Here is a 22,279-nt window from a genome sequence, read left to right on the forward strand (position 1 = left end):
AGATAAAAGGCAGCAGGGCTTGACTACATATCCTCCAAACTCATCCATGTCCGAACTCCATTGACGACATAGAAAAGGGGCTAAGAGCCGGGCACCCTAAACCTGTCTCAAACGTTCGGGCGGGTTGACCGGTCACAGAAATTGATCCACCCTGATGCCTCAAACCGGCCTCAAACGCACGGGCTGTCTGGCGCCCCTCATATCCGGCCCAAATGTACGGCGGATATAGGCGGTCCGGGCACGCCCGGGCGTGTTCACCGCGTCGGAGCTGGCAGGCCCGGCCCACAACCGACCCCACAGCTGTCCCATGAAAAACCCCATCCAGCTCCTTGCTCGGAACCCTAGCTCACTCACTCCCCTCTCTCGCTCCATCCTCTCCTCTCCCCTCTCCGATTTCGATCCACTCTGGCCAATGTCGAGCTCCGGCAGCCACTTCGGCTCCGACCTCGACGTCGACGAGGAGCCGGCCCTCCGCATTGCCTTGGAGCGGTCCAAGGTGGACACCGGGGGCAACTCCCACTACTAGGAAAAACCTTACCAGTAGCGTGGGTTTTTTGCATACCAGTAGCGTGGGTGCCCGCGCTACGGCGCTACAGCTAAATTTTAGCAGTAGCGCGTTTTCTACCCCACGCTGCAGATATTCTAAGTACTAGTAGAGCTGCTTTCTACTCCCACGCTACTACTATCGTATGTACTAGTAGCGCTACATTTCCACCCCACGCTACAGCTAACTAATTAGAAATTAAAAAAAATTCAAATGCAGTATTCATGGATGGAAATTCAGATGCATTTGCTTCACCAACAATGATGCAAGTCCGTAGCGAGATGGATTCCATCTTGGCAAACGGGACATGGGAGATCACTGATCGTCCTTATGGTTGCAAACCATTGGGATGTAAGTGGGTGTTCAAGAGGAAGCTTAGGCCCGATGGTACTGTTGAGAAGTATAAGGCTAGGCTTGTGGCCAAGGGTTATACCCAAAAGGAAGAAGAGGATTTCTTCGACACTTACTCACCTGTAGCTAGGCTGACAACCATTCGAGTGTTACTCGCTTTGGCTGCCTCGCATGGTCTTCTCGTTCATCAAATGGACGTTAAGACGGCTTTCCTTAACGGAGAGCTAGACGAGGAAATTTACATGCAACAGCCGGATGGGTTTGTAGTAAATGGTCAGGAAAGAAAGGTGTGTAAGTTAGTGAAATCTTTGTATGGCCTGAAACAAGCGCCTAAGCAATGGCATGAGAAGTTTAATACAACTTTGACATCTACTAGCTTTGTTGTTAACGAAGCTAACAAATGTGTATACTATCGCTATGGTGGGGGCAAAGGAGTTATACTGTGTCCGTATGTTGATGACATATTGATATTTGGGACCCACCTCAAAGTAATTGAGGAGGTCAAGGCTTTTCTATCTCATAACTTTGAGATGAAAGACCTGGGCGTGGCTGATGTTATCTTGAACATCAAGCTACTGAGAAATACTGAGGGTGGAATTACACTTTTGCAATTCCACTATGTTGAGAAGATTTTGAGCCGTTTTGGATATTCGGACTGCAAACCTTCTGCAACACCATATGATCCCAGCGTGCGGATTCGAAAGTTCGAAGGCACGACTGTAGATCAATTGAGATATTCTCAAGTGGTTGGTTCACTCATGTACCTAGCTTGTGCTACTCGCCCTGATATCTTATTTGCTGTGTGCAAACTGAGCCGATTTTTTTCAATCCGGGAGATGTGCATTGGCATGCCGTTGAGCGAATGATGCGCTATTTGCAAGGTACTGTGAACTACGTGATTCACTATTCTGGGTACCCGACGGTACTTGAGGGGTATAGTGATTCTAACTGGATATCTGATGCTGATGAGATGAAAGCCACAAGTGGATATGTCTTCACACTTGGTGGTGGTGTTGTTTCCTGAAAGTCTTGCAAGCAGACGATCTTAACCAGATCGACTATGGAAGAAGAACTCACAGCATTAGACACATCATGTGTCGAAGCAGAATGGCTTCGAGAGCTTTTGATGAATTTGTCGGTGGTTGATAAACCAGTCCGGGCTGTCCTTATAAACTGTGACAATCAAACAGTGATTGCCAAGGCTAAGAGTTCAAAGGACAACTTGAAATCCACAAAGCACATAAGAAGAAGATTAAAATCTGTCAGAAAATCAAGAAACTCCAGAGTAATAGCGTTGGATTATATCCAGACGGCTAAGAACCTGGCAGACCCTTTTATGAAAGGGCTATCACGGATTGTGATAGAAAATGCATCGAGAGAGAAGGGTACGAGACCCACGTAAGTTGCCATGGGGGTAACCCAACCTATGTGATCGGAGATCCTGTGAATTAGGACCTGGGAAAACAATCCAGCGGTCAACTGAGGAGAGTATCCTTAATTATCCCACTCCGTTGGGGATGTAATAATACTCTCAATTCTGTAAGGCAGGCTGACTTTTGTCTTAATGTGTTCCAAAGCTTATGTAAGCAAGATGCTAACCTACAGAGCATTCTTTAGAGGAACACACCTATGTGAGCCCGACTACTGGTCACAGTCTATGAGATTGGGTGATCTTTAGGAAGCTCATGAGAAGGTACGGAGTATGACTAATAAGCTTCACCCGTGGGGTTTAGCCTTCGACAGCCACGTATCAGCTGACAATAGGCGAAACTTCTACAGCCAAACTGACGATTCAAGGCATAGTCCATTGTTCAGTTGTGAAGAGTCTAACCCTATTGCTCTAGGTGGAAGTTCAACTTAACAGCCTCTACTGAAAATTCTGGTATATCAAACATTGTTTGGAACAGTTGTCAAACTTATGTGCCTCGAGATCTGGTGGGGGATTGATGGATTATGGATGGGCTTAGGCCCATATAAGACAATAATCCCTAGTTAATCTCTAAGGCCCATGCATGTGTACGGCAAGTGGTGGGAAGTGTGGGAAGTTTAGTCCCATACTGCTACAGTAATAAGAGTGAGACCTCTTTATAAGGGCTACTCTACCACTTTCTATTGGGAGCTTGGGAATAGGAGCTGTACATGCGCGCTCCTCCTCCTCCGCCGCCCGCCTCGACTCGTCACGACGCGCGCGCGCCGCGTGTTGCGGGAATGAGCCGAGCCGAAGCTTATTTTTGCCGCTCAGAAATGGTTAATTCATTAACGAGTAGCTTACGGAAGCGCCACTGTCCGAGACGTTGGACCGTGGGCTGTTTGCGGACTCAGTCGTGGGCCTGGCCCAGGCCCATCTACCTGACGGCCTACATAAGAAGGCGCTGGCCAGTGGAGTGAACCCTAACTCAGTTCACTCACTCCTTCTCGTACAACCCTAGGCGTCATCTACTGTTTCTCTCTTTTGTGCTGCTTCCGGCGATCCCACCCTGACGACCGCGTGCACGGTTGGTCGGGAGAGCAGGTCCCTCCGGAACCCTGTCGTTCGAGATCCTGCCCAGGAGAACGGCAATAAGGTTTTTGGGGAGCGTCTCAACGCGACTGCTCCCGATCCGTCCCTGTCTTCGTCCGCCTCTGCTTCCAGTACTTCCTCTACATCGACTCCATGACTGATGACAAAGTCGCCAAGAAGAAGGCTTGGCTGATGCCGAGGCTGCTGCCGCCGCCGCCGTGTTGGCCTGGCCAACCGGAGGGTATGACTCGTTCATCCCCTATTTGCTCGTTCATGTGCTGGCCGTATATATGTTGTTCATAGATGTTTCGGTTTTATATACTGTACGTGCTCACATGCTTAGGTATCGGTATGAGATGCATACCGTATTTGCCATGTTTACTGTCTACTCGTGAATTAGATTAATCAAGTAAGTGCTAATATTTCCAATAGGTAAGTCATGAAGAAGTGCATCGATGCACGCAGCGGCAGCTGCACGCACCGCATCGACGGCGCGCATGCCGTTGCGATTTGGATCAGCTGAGCGTGCTAGTTAGAGTATATGGCTGAACGTTGGGGAGCGAAGTGAAACGTATATGCATATTCGAAGGACCAAGCCTGACAACACGATCTGACACAAGCAGGTACGTGCGCAGACGAATCCGATGTGCAACGCAGCAGCCTATACCCGCACATCGCACAACCCGGCTACACTTCACTGTCAGGAGTGTTTTCAGTTAATGCACGATGTACTGTGTACAGCGACGCAGGCACGCAGCAACCTTAGCTAGGCAAACATTATCATATTTTTTATTAGTTGCTGTAATCACATGGTTCATCCATAAACACCGAAAATATCTCTAGTTCTATTTCAAACGAAACGCTTAATACATTATTGACTTAAATAAAAAAATCATAAGCGATCTCCAACACTACACGTAGATAACCAAACTAGCATGGCCTACGTTTTAACAGCATTTTTGCTAGGCCACTAAAGTACTAAACGGGAGCACGAATGCCCACGCTGCACACTTCGTCCATCCAGCACGCTCACGGGCAACTGTTACGTCGTACACACAGCAGAGGACACGTCTGGCGCGGCCACACCACCACCATGTTGACTATCGGGTCATGGTCCCCACCTGCTCGCACATAACACTTGTCACGGCGCCATGCAAAGCAAATAGTATGGGACGCAGGACAGCGGCACAGCCGCGCTATATACGTGCCGTCTCAAAAAAGTAGTGGTTTTAGCGTGCGCGCTACCGTTCCGGACGCGCAAAAACCGCGCGCACGGCATATGTAATTCAGCGCGCGGGCGGAAACGTCATCATGCGCCGCTTATTTGCTACGTCCGCTCCCGCGCGCTGGACTCTCGAGCGCTCGCGCGCAACTCCACCTACCGCCGCGCCGCCGCCCGCGCCACCCCATTTTTCCGGCGACCGCTCCGGCGCTTCCCCGGCCTCTTCCCGCGCGGCCGCGGCTTCCTCCCTCTCTCTCTAGTTAGCGCCGCCCGTCGCGCGCGGCAGTCCTCCGACGAATAGCGCCCGGCCGCCCACCACCGCTTGGCGCCCGCAAGGTGTTCGACAAAAGGCGCGCAAGGTATGTATTGCTTCCAACTTCCACATTTTTACATGAAATTTGGTGCATGTTGTTTATAGCCTAGTTTTGAACATTTTAGATGAGTTCGCCATATGATTCTTCCGAAGAAGAATTTGATATGGAAGAGGAGGAGGATCTTGCAATGATCCTAGCTATGCACATCAATAAAAAACCGAAGCACGGTGGTTTGGTTATGGGTCGGCAGAAAATTTGACGGGATAGGATTGGTGCCCACAACAGATTGATGAGGCACTAATTTGTGGAGAATCCCACATACCCCGAGTCGTACTTTTGTCGCCGGTTTAGGATGAGCACCGAGTTGTTCAGGCGCATTGCAGAGAAACTAGCGAGCCATGAACGGTTTTTCAGCAGAGGAGGAATGCGCCGGAGAGCTCAGGCATAGCACCTTTCAGAAGGTGACAGCCGCTTTGCGTATGTTGGCATACGGTATCCCTGCTGATCTAGTTGATGATCACTTGGCCATTGGTGAGATCCAAGCCATCATGTGTGTCAAGCGTTTCGCAGTCGGAATTGTGCAAGTGTTTGGCCCGGAGTACTTGAGAACTCCCAGCTGAAGACGTCGCAAGGCTATTGGAGATGAACAAAGCTCGCGGGTTCCCAGGTATGCTTGGCTCAATAGATTGCATGCATTGGAGTTGGAAGAATTGTCCAAAGGCATGGCATGGCCAATTCCACGGACAAAAAAAGGGTTTCACTATAATCCTTGAAGCGGTGGCCGATCAAGAGACTTGGATTTGGCATGCTTTTTTTGGAATGCCCGGATCTTTGAATGACATCAACGTTGTCAACCAATCACCACTAATGAGTAAGATTGCAAATGGTGAACTGCCACCGGTGCAGTTTGTAGCTAATGGTCGTACATACAACCATGGCTACTATCTTGCGGATGGCATCTATCCAAAGTGGCAAACATTTGTGAAGCTGTTGAAAAAACCGAAAGGTAAGAAATATCTTGATTTCCACAATGCTCAGGCGGCGGCTAGAAAAGATGTGGAGAGAGCTTTTGGGATTTTGCAAGCCCAATTTGCTATTGTAAGAGGATCGGCTAGATTTTGGGATCAGAAGATGCTTTGGTACATAATGCATGCTTGTGTGATCATGCACAACATGATCATCGAGAATGAGCGTGGCCAAGATGTAGACTACTCTCACTATGAGCTCTTGGGGCATCCTGTCGTGGAATAGTCACGACAGATGCCCTTGTGAAAGGACTTAGTCGTGGAGCCATCGCAACTAGGAAGCTTAAAGGGGTTAAAGCGGGACAAAGGACAAGAGGGTTATACTGGTTCGGCCCCTTACGGTGAAGGTAAAAGCCTACTCCAGTTGAGGTGAAATTACTAGGGTTTCGATGACCAGGGAGCGAATCCGCTATACCTGGCTACCGATTTGATGTTATCTCTCCTAAACCGCCGGCGGGTCATCCCCTTATATACACGGGTTGACGCCCCGCGGCCTACAGAGTCCCGACCGGCTTATAAACAGAATCCGGCTCGGTAACTAGTTAATCTTGCCTTACAACACAAGTCACGCCATTACGGCGGTTTATCACTACGGGCCTTAAATCACCTACGGGCTTTAGGCCCTTTATTGAACCACCATCTTCAAGCTTGATATTGGGCTTCATATGATGAATTGCCATAACGTAACCCGGCCCCTCCTGGGCGGGTTACGCCAGTAGTTATATCCCCAACATTAGGCCCCAGATTGATTTGAACTGGTTCATGTCGATCTTCAATACCTTAAGAAGAAAACTTCTGGCTTCTGTCTGTGCAAAAGTTATAACCTGCCGTGACGTCATCTTCTGGATTCCTGATAACCCACCATGACGCCATCTTCCATTAAATTCATTTTTTATTCCGTCATATCCCAACGGATCTTTATCTTAATAACCATCTTGAAAATCGAGGCGTCGGAGCCGCTGGGTAATCAAGTTTTCGGCCTCCTCGTTTTTCGCGCCCACTTATCAGTCCTCACTTATAAATAAGCACGACCAGGTCTTTTCTCATTATCCCCCTTCCTATCGTCTTCCTCCTCTCTCGACCTTGCTGCCGCTCGAGCTCCGCCGCCGCCGCCGCAACAGAGCACCTCCTCTTCGTCGATCTTGGCCACTGCATCAACCTGAATCGACCAGTGAACAACGGCGATCCTCCGCAGTGAATCTGCAGCCGTAAGTCTCCTCCTTCTCGAACGTCAGATCTGCATTAGGGTTTCCGAGTTCTTCCCTGTTCTTCGTGGTTCATCACTGTTTCTTCATAGTTCTTCCACTGCGGCCTTACTTGATCCAAAAGTAATATGGAAACTTACGTGGTAGTTATTTCGCGTCCATTTTTAATACTGGCAGATCCCTTTCCTTTGTGCAAAGGCCTCACTAGAACTCACGAACTCATCTGTACCTGTTCTTAGGTCTAGAATATTTTCTTTTCTGAACGACCATTTGATCCAAAATAACAGCTGCAACTTGTGAAACTTGTTTGTGCGACACTTAGGCAAAAACTGTATCCGTTATCCATGACGGCTCTTACCGCCGGCTTAACGAGACAATGCTCAATGAATGATCCTGATCACTCATAGTGGATTTAAATAATTTAATTGCTACTGTTTCCCATGGCGGCTTAAACAATCTGACACAATTAGCCATATATCATTAGGCCCCTTCGTAAGCCGCCATCTTGAATATGAATTAAAGTATTTTTTCCGGCTTAAATTTGAACCGGAAATTTTTATTTTGTCATAGGCTTCCATCCTTCATAATGCCGCCCAAAGCTCCCAAAGCACCCATCACATGCAACCGGGTTAAATCCACCGTCACTGATAGCATCTTAGCTGATTTTGTGAAAACTGGTTATCTGACGAAGAAAGAGGTCATGTCCTATTGTGCTCCCGATCCGTCAGAAGAAAAACCTCAACCCAAGGATGGGGAAGTTGTCATCTTTACTGATCACATGAACCGGGGCTTTGCTCCACCCGGCTCAAAAAATTTCAGAGACGTCCTGCACTTTTTTGACCTGCGACCTCAAGACATCGGACCCAATTCCGTGTCAAATATCTGTAATTTCCAAGTGTTCTGTGAGGTGTACCTTGGAGAAGAACCCAACTTATTACTCTTTAGAGAGTTATTTTATCTGAACCGCCAAAACGAATGTGCCAATGGGCCCAGCTTGGAGCTCGGCGGAATCTCAATCCAACGACGGAGAGATTGTCTCTTCCCTTATGCTGAGCCGCCAAGTCACCCTAAAGATTGGAACCAGACATGGTTCTACTGTCAAGACACTTCTCCGGCTGATGAGAACCCTCTGCCCGGCTTTCGCGCCCTGCGACTGGAGTCAAATCACCCCTTGCCAGATAAACTATCTCCAGCTGAACGTCAACCACTTGCTCCCACCATCAACAAGATCAAAGCTCTTCTGGGGAACGGCCTAAATGGCATTGATCTGGTCCGGGTTTGGATTGCCTGGCGGGTTATCCCCTTAAGCCGCCACCCCGGCTTGATGTGCGATTACACTGGCCTGAACAATGATCCTTTACGGCACAGTCCCGACGACTTACCCGATGACGTTGTTGATGATATGACCAAGTCTCTTCTGAACGAAAGCCTGGCCGATTGCGGGAAAGTGGGCTTAAGCCCTTTCTGCAAAGCTAACCCAGCTCCAGCGGTAAGCCATTGACTTGAGCATTTTACTTCCTACCTTGATAATGTTGTCTTTACTCAAAAACCTTTGTTGCAATTTGCAGGCTGATGACAAATTTTGGAAGGTCAAGTATGACCATGAGGCTGCAAAGAGAGCCAGAAAAGCTAAGAAAGCCGCCAGGAAAGCCGCTCCCCGTAAGAAGGGAAGCAAGCCTAGCGCCTCGGATATGCTTCATCTGGATGATACCTCCGAGTCAGAGGTAGCTCTTGACTCTTTAGGTTCCTTTTTTAACCATCTTATTGACACTGATTATCAGCAGGAGGATACAGGAGCGAGTCCTGCAGTGACTGAAGAGGTAACTATAATTTCCTCCGACTCCGAGCCTTTGCCGAGACAGAAAGTCCGAAGAGTAACCCGGAAAGTAAGATTTTCACATCCTTTAGCTTATCAAGATCCTCAATTTCTTTTGAAGCGACAGACTCACGAAAGTCGGAGGCAGACCCGGACCAGTAAAGATGCAGACCTCTCCTCCGGCTTACCTGATGCAACAAGAAAACGCCGGACTGAGGTTACCTCCGATTTACATTCTTTGTATCCTTTGGCGGGTTTCACTCGTCAATCACTCAAGTTTTCTGACTCAAACTATCAGGAGACTTCACCTTCTTCCGGCGACTCAATGCAATCTAACATGCCGGCTTTCAAAACCGCCCGAGGGTAATGACAATCTGTTTATCTTGTGTTTTATCTTACTCGTGTTTTTGTACTAACCCTTTGATTCCCAGTGTGCAAGTGAAGCCCAGCAAGAAGGCAAGGAGAAGTAAGCCGGCCGAAGAGCCGATCTTGGCTGAATCGGAGCTCAGAACGGCTGCTGCCGATACTTTCGTTCCTGAGCCGCCGCCTGAACCAGCTCATGATGCTCCAACTTCCACCACTAATCCATCTGTCGAACAAACTATGGAAGGCTCTGAAAACCCGGAGATCCCCAGCTCGGCCATGATGGATGACCCGAGGTCGAAATCACCCGGACGGACTTTGTTGAACCGGGGAGACCTACCGCGCTGGCCAAATGTTCTGCCAAAGAACTTCTGGAACGCCGCAAAGCCAAACTGGACGTTACTAATTATGCTCATCTGAGTATTGGAGACATCGTCACTGGCTATCTGAATCAAGTCACAGCAGCCGTGACTTGGAAATTGACATGGTGAAGCAGATTCACCAAAAATCTGAGGTATAATTCTCATTGCTTATTCCTTAGTTATCTTAACTCTACCAGCCCCCAAGTCTACTGCTTATGATCAAATATGTTGTAGACTTAACACCAGCTTAGTAATTACTGCAAGAAAACCGGCTTATCCGGTAGCGCCCAAGGTCCGGCTTAGATAGCATATTTGATCCGGCCCTCACCGTGTTTTAACCAAGTATTTGAACAGCAATATGCATTAGCCCCCAAGTGCCAAGTACCTTTGCCTGCAAAGTGCTTGGGACTTATTTTCATAAACCGCCACTGTAAATAGAGCTCTTCAGCATACATTAGCCCCCAAGTGCTAAGTGTCTTTGCTTGCAAAGTGCTTGGGACTTAATGTTGCATTATGATCACCCTAACTGTGACCCGAAATTTATACAGGCCGCCATTAATCAATTTGAGTCGGAGATCTCTGAACTGAAGACTCGATTGAAAACTCAAGAGAGTGAGACCCAAAAGGCAAATTCCAAGTTTGAATTCAGTGTATCTGCTCAAGAGAAACTGAAAAAGAAGTTTGAAGCAGAAAGAAAGGCCTGGGCTGATGAAAAGGCCGCTTTGCTCAACCGGGCTGAACAAGCGGAGGCTACTCTTGCAGAAACAACCGCCGAATTATCCGGCTTAAAATGCCATGTATCTCAGATGGTCTCAGCAATCTTTGGTAAGTTACTCTGCAAGTGTTAGCTATTTTAAATCTTTTTCAACAAGTATCTCAATTGCCATTAGCTCACCTGACTTTGCAATGCGGGAGTTCCAATCTCAACCAGAGCATGCTGACAAAGCTGAAGGCCGTTTATACCCTGGTGGAACAACTCTACACCGGGTCACAACGTGCCTTAGCCGTCGTGGCTCTGTCAAATGAAGTTCCCACTCATCTGGCGGATGTGCTAAGGCGGCTTGCCGTGCTACCTCAACGATTCCAAGAACTGAGACGAGTTTCTGCAAGAGTCGGAGCCATAGCCGCATTAAGCCGGGCCAAGGCGTGGCCACCGGAGCTAGACCCGGCCGACATCGCCCTTGGGTATCCCAGCTTGAAGGAGGACGGCACTCCATTTGATCAGAAGGACTTCGCCGCTTGCGTGAAGGACATACGCCCTGTGGCCACTCTGATTGGCAACGATACAGATCTCACCAAGTATCAACCGGGTTATGATGCCGAGAATCAGAGAATTCCAACCCCGCGTTATGAAGCAATCAGCCTGATCCCTCCAACTCGTAAGCATACCTTCGCCCCTGAAGTTGACCCGGCCGGGTTAATTGATGATGAAGCTGAATTTGAAGCCTTGAGTGGCATTGACTGGAAATCATCAACCTTCCAGGACAGGGAAACAGCCGGAGGAGCGGAAAGGGATGAACCGGAAGCTTCAGCCCAACAACACCTTTGATCCCTCAGGCGGCTCATGGTTATGTCTTGATAAAAAACAATGCCTCACTTTTTGGACTCGGGGAGTCATGTAATAGGGTAGGAAAATACTTAATTTTGTCGTGCCATTGCGCATTTGTGTGGCGCTCAACACTTCTTAAACCGCCATCTTATATTCACCACTATTATCCTGATCCTCTGCTTTCCTTGCTTTAATTGTCCTGCATATAGAACAAATCACAAGTACCTTGGCGGCTTACCGCCTGGAGGGTCATATATTTTACATATAACCTGGAATATGTAACAATCATAAAAACCGGTTCTCAATCATATCTTTGAGACATAATCATAACAGCATACCTGTGATCCTTCGATTATGCTGCCGGTTTATGCGATCCGAACAATGAGGTTGAGAACCCAACTCCAGTTTATCAGCACATATGATATTTATTATGTGCTATCAACGTTATTGATCAAGGTTAACCCAGTGGAATAAAAACCACCCGTGAACACTTTAGATATGATCAAAAAAGAACTTCAAGTAAAATCCAAAAAATTGTTTGCAAGAAGAAATTTCAAAAAACCTTAAGGCCTCTGGTTCGAATACGACCAGAAAACCGTCCCAAAGGGGTTAAGCTAAGATTCGAATACGATCATATAGCCCCCAGTGGCTTTGGCGTTGCCGATCAAGAGGGTACCAACAGCTATGTTCTCTTTGGTTCGAATACGACCTATGTTTGAACAGGAAGCCCCCAAATGACCTTGAGAGTTGTTTAACGACGCTGATTCGAATACGATCCACATCGGTTCTCAAAGGGGGTTGAGCTATGGTTCAAATATGACCAAGAAAACTCCCCAATGAGCTCGGCAGTGTGCCGATCAAGAGGGTATCGGCAGCTATGTTCTCTTTGGTTCGAATACGACCTATGTTTGAACAGGAAGCCCCCTAGTGATCATAATTTTTAACAGCTAGATTCGAATACGATCGTAAGCCGGATCAGCCCCCAAGTGACCATGTGAGATCATAACGGAAATAACAATGACACATGTTACCTTTGAGGGGGAAAAGGACAGAGGTCCTGCTTTATTATTTATCATAATATATACATTGTCACGGAAGTATGTACATTATGAGAGCCGGTGGCTCAAGTGTAATAAGGCCGAAGCTGAGCTATATTCCACGGCCGGTGGGTCTCCTCCTCCGACTTACGTGAATCTTTGTGCTCTCGAACATCGATGAGGTAGTATGACCCGTTGTGCAAGTTCTTGCTGACCACAAAGGGCCCTTCCCAAGGTGGGGATAACTTGTGTGCATCTGTTTGATCCTGGATGAGTCAGAGCACCAAGTCACCTTCCTGAAAGGTTCTGGACTTAACCCGGCGGCTGTGATAGCGGCGCAGGTCTTGTTGGTAAATCGCCGAACGAGCTACTGCTATATCACGATGTTCATCCAACAAGTCAAGAGCATCCTGACGCGCTTGTTCATTGTCCGTCTCAACATAAGCCGCCACACGAGGCGAGTCATGACGGATGTCGCTAGGGAGAACCGCCTCGGCTCCGTAAACCATGAAGAAAGGCGTATAACCCGTAGACCTATTAGGAGTAGTATTGATGCTCCATATCACAGAGGGTAACTCCTCCACCCAACAACCCGGCGTCCGCTGCAAAGGGACCAAAAGCCGGGGCTTGATGCCTTTCAAGATTTCCTGATTGGCTCTCTCAGCTTGACCATTGGATTGGGAGTGAGCCACTGATGAAACATCAAGTCGAATATGCTCTTGTTGACAAAATTCTTCCATGGCGCCTTTAGACAGATTGGTACCATTGTCAGTTATAATGCTGTGTGGAAAACCAAAGCGAAATATCACCTTTTTCATGAACTGAACCGTCGTGGCCGCATCACACTTACTAACTGGCTCTGCCTCAACCCACTTTGTGAACTTGTCAACCGCCACCAAGAGGTGGGTCTTCTTATCCTTGGACCTTTTGAAAGGTCCAACCATATCAAGCCCCCAGACTGCAAACGGCCAAGTGATTGGAATCATCCTCAACTCTTGAGCCGGCACGTGAGCACGTCTTGAGAACTTCTGACAACCGTCACATTTACTAACTAAGTCCTCTGCATCAGCATGAGCCGTCAGCCAATAAAAACCGTGACGAAAAGCTTTGGCCACAAGGGATTTTGAGCCGGCATGGTGGCCACAATCCCCCTCGTGAATCTCTCGTAAAATTTCTTGCCCTTCCTCAGGGGAAACACAACGCTGCCCCAGTGACACTGTGATGATGCAACTCGCCATTGGCAATTATCATTGACTTAGACCGTCGGGTTATTTGTCTGGCCAAAATTTCATCCTCAGGCAATTCTCCCCGGGTCATGTAAGCCAAGTATGGCACTGTCCAATCTGGGATAACATGAAGAGCCGCCACCAACTGTGCTTCAGGGTCTGGAACAGCCAAGTCTTCCTCTGTAGGTAACTTGACAGAAGGGTTATGCAGAATATCCAAGAAAGTATTAGGCGGCACCGGCTTTCGCTGAGAGCCCAGCCGGCTTAAGGCATCAGCCGCCTCGTTCTTTCTGCGGTCAATGTGCTCTACTTGGTAACCCTGAAAATGTCCGGCAATGGCATCAACTTCACGGCGATAAGCCGCCATGAGGGGGTCCTTGGAATCCCACTTGCCTGATACTTGTTGGGCCACCAAATCTGAGTCGCCAAAGCACCTCACCCGGCTTAAGCTCATCTTCTTAGCCATCCGAAGACCATGGAGCAAGGCCTCGTACTCAGCTGCATTGTTAGTACAGGGAAACATCAACCGCAGTACATAACAAAATTTGTCACCTCGAGGGGAAGCTAACACGACTCCAGCCCCCGAGCCCTCCAATTGCCTGGATCCGTCAAAGTGAATAGTCCAGTATGTGTTATCCGGTTTCTCTTCAGGCATCTGCAGCTCTGTCCAATCGTTGATGAAATTTACCAATGCTTGTGATTTGATAGCTGTGCGTGGCACATACTTTAGACCATGAGGCCCAAGTTCAATGGCCCACTTAGCGACTCTACCTATGGCTTCTCTGTTTTGGATGATATCTCCTAAAGGAGCAGAACTAACCACAGTGATAGGGTGGCCCTGGAAATATTGCTTAAGCTTCCGGCTTGCCATGAATACCCCATAAACAAGCTTCTGCCAATGTGGATACCGTTGCTTGGACTCAATAAGTACTTCGCTGACGTAGTAAACCGGCCGCTGAACCGGATGTTCCTTACCCGCCTCCTTGAGCTCCACCACGATGGCCACACCGACGGCTCATGTGTTAGCAGCTACATACAATAATAAGGGCTCCTTATCAACAGGAGCAGCAAGAACTGGCGGTTCAGCTAACTGTCTTTTCAAATCCTCAAAAGCGGTGTTGGCAGCATCACTCTAGACAAAGTCATCTGTTTTCTTCATCATCTGATACAGCGGTATGGCCTTTTCACCCAACCGGCTTATAAATCGACTTAAAGCAGCGATCCGACCTGCCAGACGCTGGACGTCATTTATACACGCCGGCTTAGTCAGAGAGGTGATTGCCTTGATCTTCTCCGGGTTAGCTTCAATGCCTCTATGAGAAACCAGAAAACCCAAGAGCTTGCCTGCAGGAACTCCAAAGACACACTTGGTCGGGTTAAGCATCATCTTGTAAACCCGGAGATTACCAAAGGTCTCCCTCAGATCGTCTATCAAGGTCTCCTTCTCTCTGGATTTTACCACAATATCATCCACATAGGCATGAACATTGCGCCCAATCTGATTATGAAGACAATTCTGTACGCACCGCTGGTAAGTCACCTGGGCGCTCTTGAGCCCAAACGGCATAGACACATAACAGAAGGCTCCAAAAGGGGTAATGAACGCCGTCTTCTCTTGGTCCTTAACTGCCATTTTGATCTGATGGTATCCAGAGTAAGCATCCAAAAAACTCAAACGCTCACAACCCGCCGTGGCATCAATGATTTGATCAATACGGGGGAGAGCAAAAGGATCGGCCGGACAAGCCTTGTTTAAATCTGTATAATCCACACACATACGCCAGGTGCCGTTCTTCTTGAGCACGAGCACCGGGTTAGCTAGCCATTCTGGATGAAAGACTTCAACGATGAACCCGGCCGCCAAGAGCCGGGCCACTTCCTCACCAATGGCTTTCCGCCTCTCCTCATTAAACCGCCGGAGAAATTGCTTGATTGGCTTAAATTTTGGATCAATATTAAGAGTGTGCTCAGCGAGTTCTCTCGGTACACCCGGCATGTCAGAAGGTTTCCATGCAAAGATGTCCCGGTTCTCACGGATGAACTCGATGAGCGCGCTTTCCTATTTAGGATCCAGATTGGTACTGATGCTAAACTGCTTAGATGAGTCGCCTGGCACAAAGTCAATAAGCTTAGTCTCATCGGCCGACTTAAATTTCATTACCGACTCATGCTCCGTGGTCGGCTTTTTCAAAGACCTCATATCTGCCGGGTCAACATTATCCTTGTAAAACTTTAATTCCTCTGTCGCACAAACAGATTCAGCGTAAGCAGCGTCACCTTCCTCGCACTCCAAGGCTATCTTTCGGCTGCCATGAACCGTAATGGTCCCATTGTGACCCGGCATCTTGAGGTGCAAATATACGTAACACGGCCGTGCCATGAACTTGGCGTAAGCCGGCCGCCCAAATAAAGCATGGTATGGGCTTCTTATTTTGACCACCTCAAAAGTCAGTTTTTCCGCCCTGTAGTTGTACTCATCTCCAAAGGCTACTTCCAGCTCGATCTTACCAACTGGATACGCCTACTTACCGGGCACCACACCATGGAAAACAGTATTGGACCGGTTGAGGTTTTTATCAGTTAATCCCATACGACGGAAGGTCTCATAATAGAGGATGTTGATGCTACTGCCTCCGTCCATGAGTACCTTAGTGAATTTATACCCACCAACTTGAGGAGCCACCACCAAGGCCAGGTGACCTGGATTATCAACCCGGGGAGGGTGATCTCCCCTACTCCATACGATCGGCTGTTCAGACCATCGCAAGTAACGTGGAACTGCCAGCTCAACAGCGTTCACAGCCCTCTTATGAAGCTTCTGGTCTCCCTTGCACAAATTGGTAGTAAACACATGATAATGTCCACTGTTGAGCTGCTTTGGATGGGTCTGGTATCCCCCCTGCTGCTGCTGATTACCCTGGCCAGATTGCTGGTTAAAACCACCTTGATTACCTTGAGAATTCTGAAAATTGGAATTTCAACCGCCGCCCGGGCCATGAAAGCCGCCGCCACCTGAGCCGCCGCCCTGCCCATTGTTACCGTTGAACATGTTGGAATTCTTGAAAGCTTTCATGATTGCGCAGTCTTTCCATAGATGAGTGGCCGGCTTCTCCCTAGAGCCATGCCTTGGGCAGGCCTCGTTTAACAACTTCTCAAGCGTCGGGCCTGACCCGCCAGACCGGGGAGGCTGCCTCCCCTTACGTCGGAGATTGTTACCCTGCGTGTTGGTGTTGGCCACAAACTCCATACCGTCATCAGCCTTACGCTTATTACCTCCCTGATTCGCCGGGTTATGCTGAGGGCCCTTGCCGTTGCCATTCTTCTTTCCCTTCCCTGTCTTTTCCTCATCAGACGCAGGATCCTTGGTACTATCAGAGTCGACGTACTTGACGAGAGCCGCCATCAACGTACCCATATCGTTGCAATCGTGCTTGAGCCGCCCAAGCTTCATCTTCAGGGGCGCAAAATGACAATTTTGCTCCAACATTAAAACCGCAGAGCCGGCATCCATCTTATCAGACGAATGTATTATTTCCTTGACCCGGCGTACCCAATGGGTCGTAGACTCGCCTTCTTGCTGCTTGCAGTTAGTCAAATCCACAATTGACATAGATTGCTTACATGTATCTTTGAAATTTTGGATGAACCGGGCTTTCAGCTCTGCCCATGACCCGATGGAATTAGGTGGCAGTCCCTTTAACCAAGTGCGGGCAGTCCCATCCAACATCATGGTGAAGTATTTGGCCATTGCCGCTTCGCTGACCTCCAGCAACTCCATAGCCATCTCGTAGCTTTCAATCCATGCTCCGGGCTGTAAATCAGCCATGTAATTAGGTACCTTCCTAGGTCCTTTGAAATCATTGGGCAGACGTTCGTTACGGAGAGCCGGCACCAGACAAGGGACACCTCCGGTCCTCGTAGCTATGCCTGCCTCGGTAGAAGCCGTCGAATAAACCGGGAGGGGTTGGTAAGCTGTCAGCTGAGCCGCCTGCTCCGCCTCTTGACGTGCTCTGTCTTGGTCTACCGCGTTAAAGGCTCCGTTATGCGCCGGGCCGTGGCCAGCTGGCAAGTCACGGTGTCGGACGTTGCTTGAGCCGGTCGCTGAAACCATGTGTCTGCTATAACTTGGGCTCCGGTCTGGATGAGGGATTGAATGAATCTTGTCCCGGCTATATGAATATGCCTCTTATTGTGCCAGAGCCGTCTGAAGAAGTTCTTTGACCCTGCGGGTTTCGACCGCCGTTGGAGAGTCACCCTCGACTGGGAGAGCCGCCAGTCGCGCCGCTGTAGCGATCATGTTTTCCAATTGATTAGAATAATGACCCGGTGGTATCGGTACATATTGAGGTGGGGCCGTATTCACACGGGGAGGCCCCATCACTTGCGGCTGAACCGGCGTGCCAGCCCCGGGTGCCGTGATTTCTAGCGGGTTACTGGGCCCTGCATCGGGCGTGTTGAAGAGGTTTCGAGGATCATAAACCGGAGGGAGCCGAGATTGAGCCTTCTGATGCCTCCTTCACATGACCTCATTGGATGCGTTCTGATCAATCGTGAGCCGGAAAGACTGCGCCTGAATCAGTTGAGTCTGGGCGTCCAGAGCCGCCCGTTCTGCAGCCATCCTGATTCCCTCCGCTGCCAGATCTTCCTTGGCTCGTGCTATATCCAGCTTTAACTGTGCCACCTCCGCATCATGTTGAGCTTGATCCGCTGGGACGACCGTGGCGGTTAGCAGGGCGGTCATCTTATCCGTGAGATCCATCAGCACCTGAGCCGACGAGTGCACAGGGCCTCCTGCCCCAGCGGCGGAGTTTTGAACAGGTTGCGTGCCGTCCATGAAGATTCCAACCCGGCTTGGCGGCTCAAAAGGGTCCGGAATACTGTCGCCATCGGAACAACCCCCGAGCCTGCCGTCTTGAAGTTGATACAACGAGTCCGTCTCACCTGTGGATGATTCATCATCAGAGCAGATGGCCGTCTCATCGCTAGATCTAGATCCTTCAGAGAGTCCTCCGTGGATGCACCCCACGAAAGCACGCTTCAAGGCGGGCAGAGTCCGGGCGGGTCTCGCACGCTGAGCCGTCTCGATGAGGTCGGCGCAGATGTCCGGCTCAGGGCCCGGCTCGCCGATCTTGCCAATGAAAACGTGGATTTCGCCGAAGGGGACCCGTTACCCGTACTCGATTGAGCCGGCTTCGGGGCCCCAGCCTGCATCGTTGATGTAGAGCTTGCCGCGACGACTCTTGGTCATCCGGCCCACAACGTATCCCTTGAGCCCTTCGAAGCTGCCCTTCAAGAACTCAAATCTACCGTGCGCTGGCCCCACGGTGGGCGCCAACTGTCGTGGAATAGTCACGGCAGATGCCTTTGTGAAAGGACTTAGTCGTGGAGCCATCGCAACTAGGAAGCTTAAAGGGGTTAAAGCGGGACAAAGGACACGAGGGTTATACTGGTTCGGCCCCTTACGGTGAAGGTAAAAGCCTACTCCAGTTGAGGTGGAATTACTAGGGTTTCGATGACCAGGGAGCGAATCCGCTATACCTGGCTACCGATTTGATATTATCTCTCCTAAACCGCCGGCGGGTCATCCCCTTATATACACGGGTTGACGCCCCGCGGCCTACAGAGTCCTGGCCGGCTTATAAACAGAATCCGGCTCGGTAACTAGTTAATCTTGCCTTACAACACAAGTCACGCCATTACGGCGGTTTATCACTACGGGCCTTAAATCACCTACGGGCTTTAGGCCCTTTATTGAACCGCCATCTTCAAGCTTGATATTGGGCTTCATATGATGAATTGCCATAACGTAACCCGGCCCCTCCTGGGCGGGTTACGCCAGTAGTTATATCCCCAACACATCCCGTGCGAGTGCAGCGGAGGGCTGAAAGGGTGGCCCGTTTTGTTGCCTCCTATCATGCCATCCGATGTCCGGCAGCGCATAATGAACTCAAGAAGGATCTCATTGAGGAGTGGTGGGCTTGGAATGGCCGGCAAAGAGCATCATGATTTGTGAGTTTGATGTTGTATTGTTGAACTATTTGTTGTATTTCATGAAAGATACTATTTGTTTGAGTTGTAATAAATTGAACTATTCATTTTAAACTTGGTTGAATGATGTTTGTGATTTAAAAATTATATGCCATGTCTTTGTTTTGTGGATGTGTTGTGAGACAAAATGCAACAAATGTGATGCGCCGGCTGCTCACGCGCGTTGCATTTTAGCGCGGCTGCTGGAGCCAGCGCTGCGCGCCACGCCAAACCTGGCGATGGACGCGCCGCAAACCAGATTTTAGCGCGCCGCGCGTTGACCGCCTGTTGGAGATGCTCTAATACTTACACGCCACCCAGAGTGTGTCAGATACTTTAGTGATAACAGTACCATGCACCAGGTCCTTTGCGTCGGATGTGTACCCCGACGAGCCCACCAAACCGACGTGGACACGGGTATTTCGCAAGTATGAATCGATGTATGTCACCTTTTCTCGTTTGAACAAAGATTAATGCCCGGATCACATCGCCTGGAGCAGCGGCTGGATATCTGCGTCCACGACGTCCGCTCTCGTAAGTCACGATGAGACTTAGCTTCAAAGTCACAGAAGCTGAGTCCAACATACACCCGCAAGCCGGCGACGACGTTCCTTGTCATGAGCTTTCGTCTAGAAAGACTTATCTAGCTTGTTAACCAGACAGACACTTGCACGGCAAGGAATTAGTTAGATTATTAGGCACCGGCGCGCCGCCGCGCGACGGCTGTGCTGCACCTGCACTGTCCAAGAAGCGCCGCCACCCCACATGCCAACCAAGAAAGTGGCGCTGAAAAGCCCGAGAGCGCCTCGACGCCGGAGCAGAGCAAGAGGGCCGTGGTGAGCTACTGGGGCATCGAACCGCGGAAGCTCGTCAAGGACGACGGCACGGAGTGGCCGTGGTTCTGCTTCAGGCCGTGGGACACGTACAGGCCGGACACGTCCATCGACGTCACCAAGCACCACGAGCCCAAGGCCCTGGCGGACAAGGTGGCCTACTTCGTGGTTCGGTCGCTGCGTGTGCCCAGGGACCTCTTCTTCCAGCGCCGGCACGCCAGCCACGCCCTGCTGCTGGAGACGGTCGCGGCGGTGCCGCCCATGGTGGGCGGCGTGCTGCTGCACCTGCGCTCGCTCCGCCGCTTCGAGCACAGCGGCGGCTGGATCCGCGCGCTCATGGAGGAGGCCGAGAACGAGCGCATGCACCTCATGACCTTCATGGAGGTGACCCAGCCCCTGTGGTACGAGCGCGCCCTCGTCATCGCCGTCCAGGGCGTCTTCTTCAACGCCTACTTCTTCGGCTACCTCATTTCCCCCAAGTTCGCGCACCGCGTCGTCGGCTACCTCGAGGAGGAGGCCGTCCACTCCTACACCGAGTTCCTCAAGGACCTCGACGACGGCAAGATCGACAACGTCCCCGCCTCGGCCATCGCCATCGACTACTGGCGCCTCCCTGCCAACGCCACCCTCAAGGCCGTGGTCACCGTGGTGCGCGCCGACGAGGCTCACCACCGCGACGTCAACCACTTCGCATCGGTATGAATCTTTCCAAATCCCACAAGATCAGCAAGTCAATCTTTGACCCCCATTTCCTGACCCCATGCTCATCTGTTTTATGCGGATTGGTTCTGAACTTCTGATGATGTATGCTGATTTGGTCTGTCGATTGTGTCGTGCAGGACGTGTACTACCAGGGTATGCAGCTGAAGGCCACCCCCGCGCCGATCGGATACCACTGAGGCTGGCCGTGTTCTGCTGAATTTTGCATCGCTACTACTACTACTACCACCACCAAGCAAATGAGTGTTTCGTTTTGAAGGCAGAGGAAATGAGAGCTCTTTAGCTGTATAGGATGTTGCGACTGTCGCTCGTTTGGTAACTATTGAGTACTGAGAAATAAGCAGTGTGCTTGTCAGTTGCGTATCTAGGATATTGTTGAACCACCGTTTCGCTCTAAGATGAACCTATTTGGCGTACGCCACAATGTCTTCGTTATCAGACCACCATTGATCTACCTCGCTATGTACATATCCCCTATTTGAATATTCTTCCTTTTCCTTGCTACTGTTGCATTTTCTGATCAGTAGATCAGGTGTTTGTGGCTTGACTGAACGCAATTGACGTCTTTCCTCATAGTCGGGCTTTGTTGGAGTTGTCAGACCATCTACAGCTGCACCCCACCGGGGCGAACGGCCAAAAACCCGACTTGTCCGCCCGATCATTGACTGGTCACAAGACCCTAAAACAACCGAACCCCTGCAACCACCCTATGTTCGGGCAGATAGTAGAAGGCATGACGAGTCCATCATGTCGGATCCGGCCTAAGCTGGCCCACCCCAAACCCTAGCCACTTGCTACTCCACTTCCTCTCTGCCCCCTCCGATCCAATCATAGCTCATCTCCGGTGATCCGACTCTGAAACTTCTGATGCGGGGACGAGGAGTTTTTTATCCACTTGGCTCGTCAACGATCCCAGGAGGAAACGAATCTGTCCCACGCTTCGCCATTCAGTCCTTCTGACGGGAATCCATTGCTTCTGTGCAAGTGGGCACAGGCGGCCAACCGCGGAGGCTCCAGAACTGGCAAGAAGAGGGTGGCAGTACAGGCACTCCGCACCGGCCTTTCCCTGGCTGGTCGCAAAACCCCTATGGTGGGTCATCATAGCGGTGTCGTCCAAGGTAAACGCAGGCACTGCCCACTGCCTCGGATGCAATGCCCAAGGTGCGGTAAGACTGCGGCTGAGGA

General features: G+C 50.0%; 1 protein-coding gene across 1 annotated transcript; it reads left to right on the forward strand.

Moving 5' to 3' along the window:
- Window positions 1-412: 412 nt before the first annotated feature.
- LOC109753365 (ubiquinol oxidase 1b, mitochondrial-like) lies at window positions 413-21,598 on the forward strand. The gene is made up of 3 exons (XM_020312275.2): window positions 413-496; window positions 20,240-21,070; window positions 21,214-21,598. Exons 1-3 carry the CDS (start codon window positions 413-415, stop codon window positions 21,271-21,273), a joined length of 975 nt encoding a protein of 324 aa, XP_020167864.1. The 3' UTR covers window positions 21,274-21,598.
- The last annotated feature ends 681 nt before the right edge of the window (window positions 21,599-22,279 follow it).

The sequence above is a fragment of the Aegilops tauschii genome, chromosome 2, assembly GCF_002575655.3.
Source record: "Aegilops tauschii subsp. strangulata cultivar AL8/78 chromosome 2, Aet v6.0, whole genome shotgun sequence".
In the NCBI taxonomy this organism is placed as follows: Eukaryota; Viridiplantae; Streptophyta; class Magnoliopsida; order Poales; family Poaceae; genus Aegilops; species Aegilops tauschii.

What these genes read in the sequence shown, in the direction of transcription:
- LOC109753365 (XM_020312275.2), top strand. Translation starts at nt 413, where the DNA reads ATGTCGAGCTCCGGCAGCCACTTCGGCTCCGACCTCGACGTCGACGAG. An exon ending in TTGCCTTGGAGCGGTCCAAG is followed by an intron (nt 497 to 20,239) that starts GTGGACACCGGG and finishes TTAGATTATTAG; the next exon opens with GCACCGGCGCGCCGCCGCGC. An exon ending in ACGTCAACCACTTCGCATCG is followed by an intron (nt 21,071 to 21,213) that starts GTATGAATCTTT and finishes TGTGTCGTGCAG; the next exon opens with GACGTGTACTACCAGGGTAT.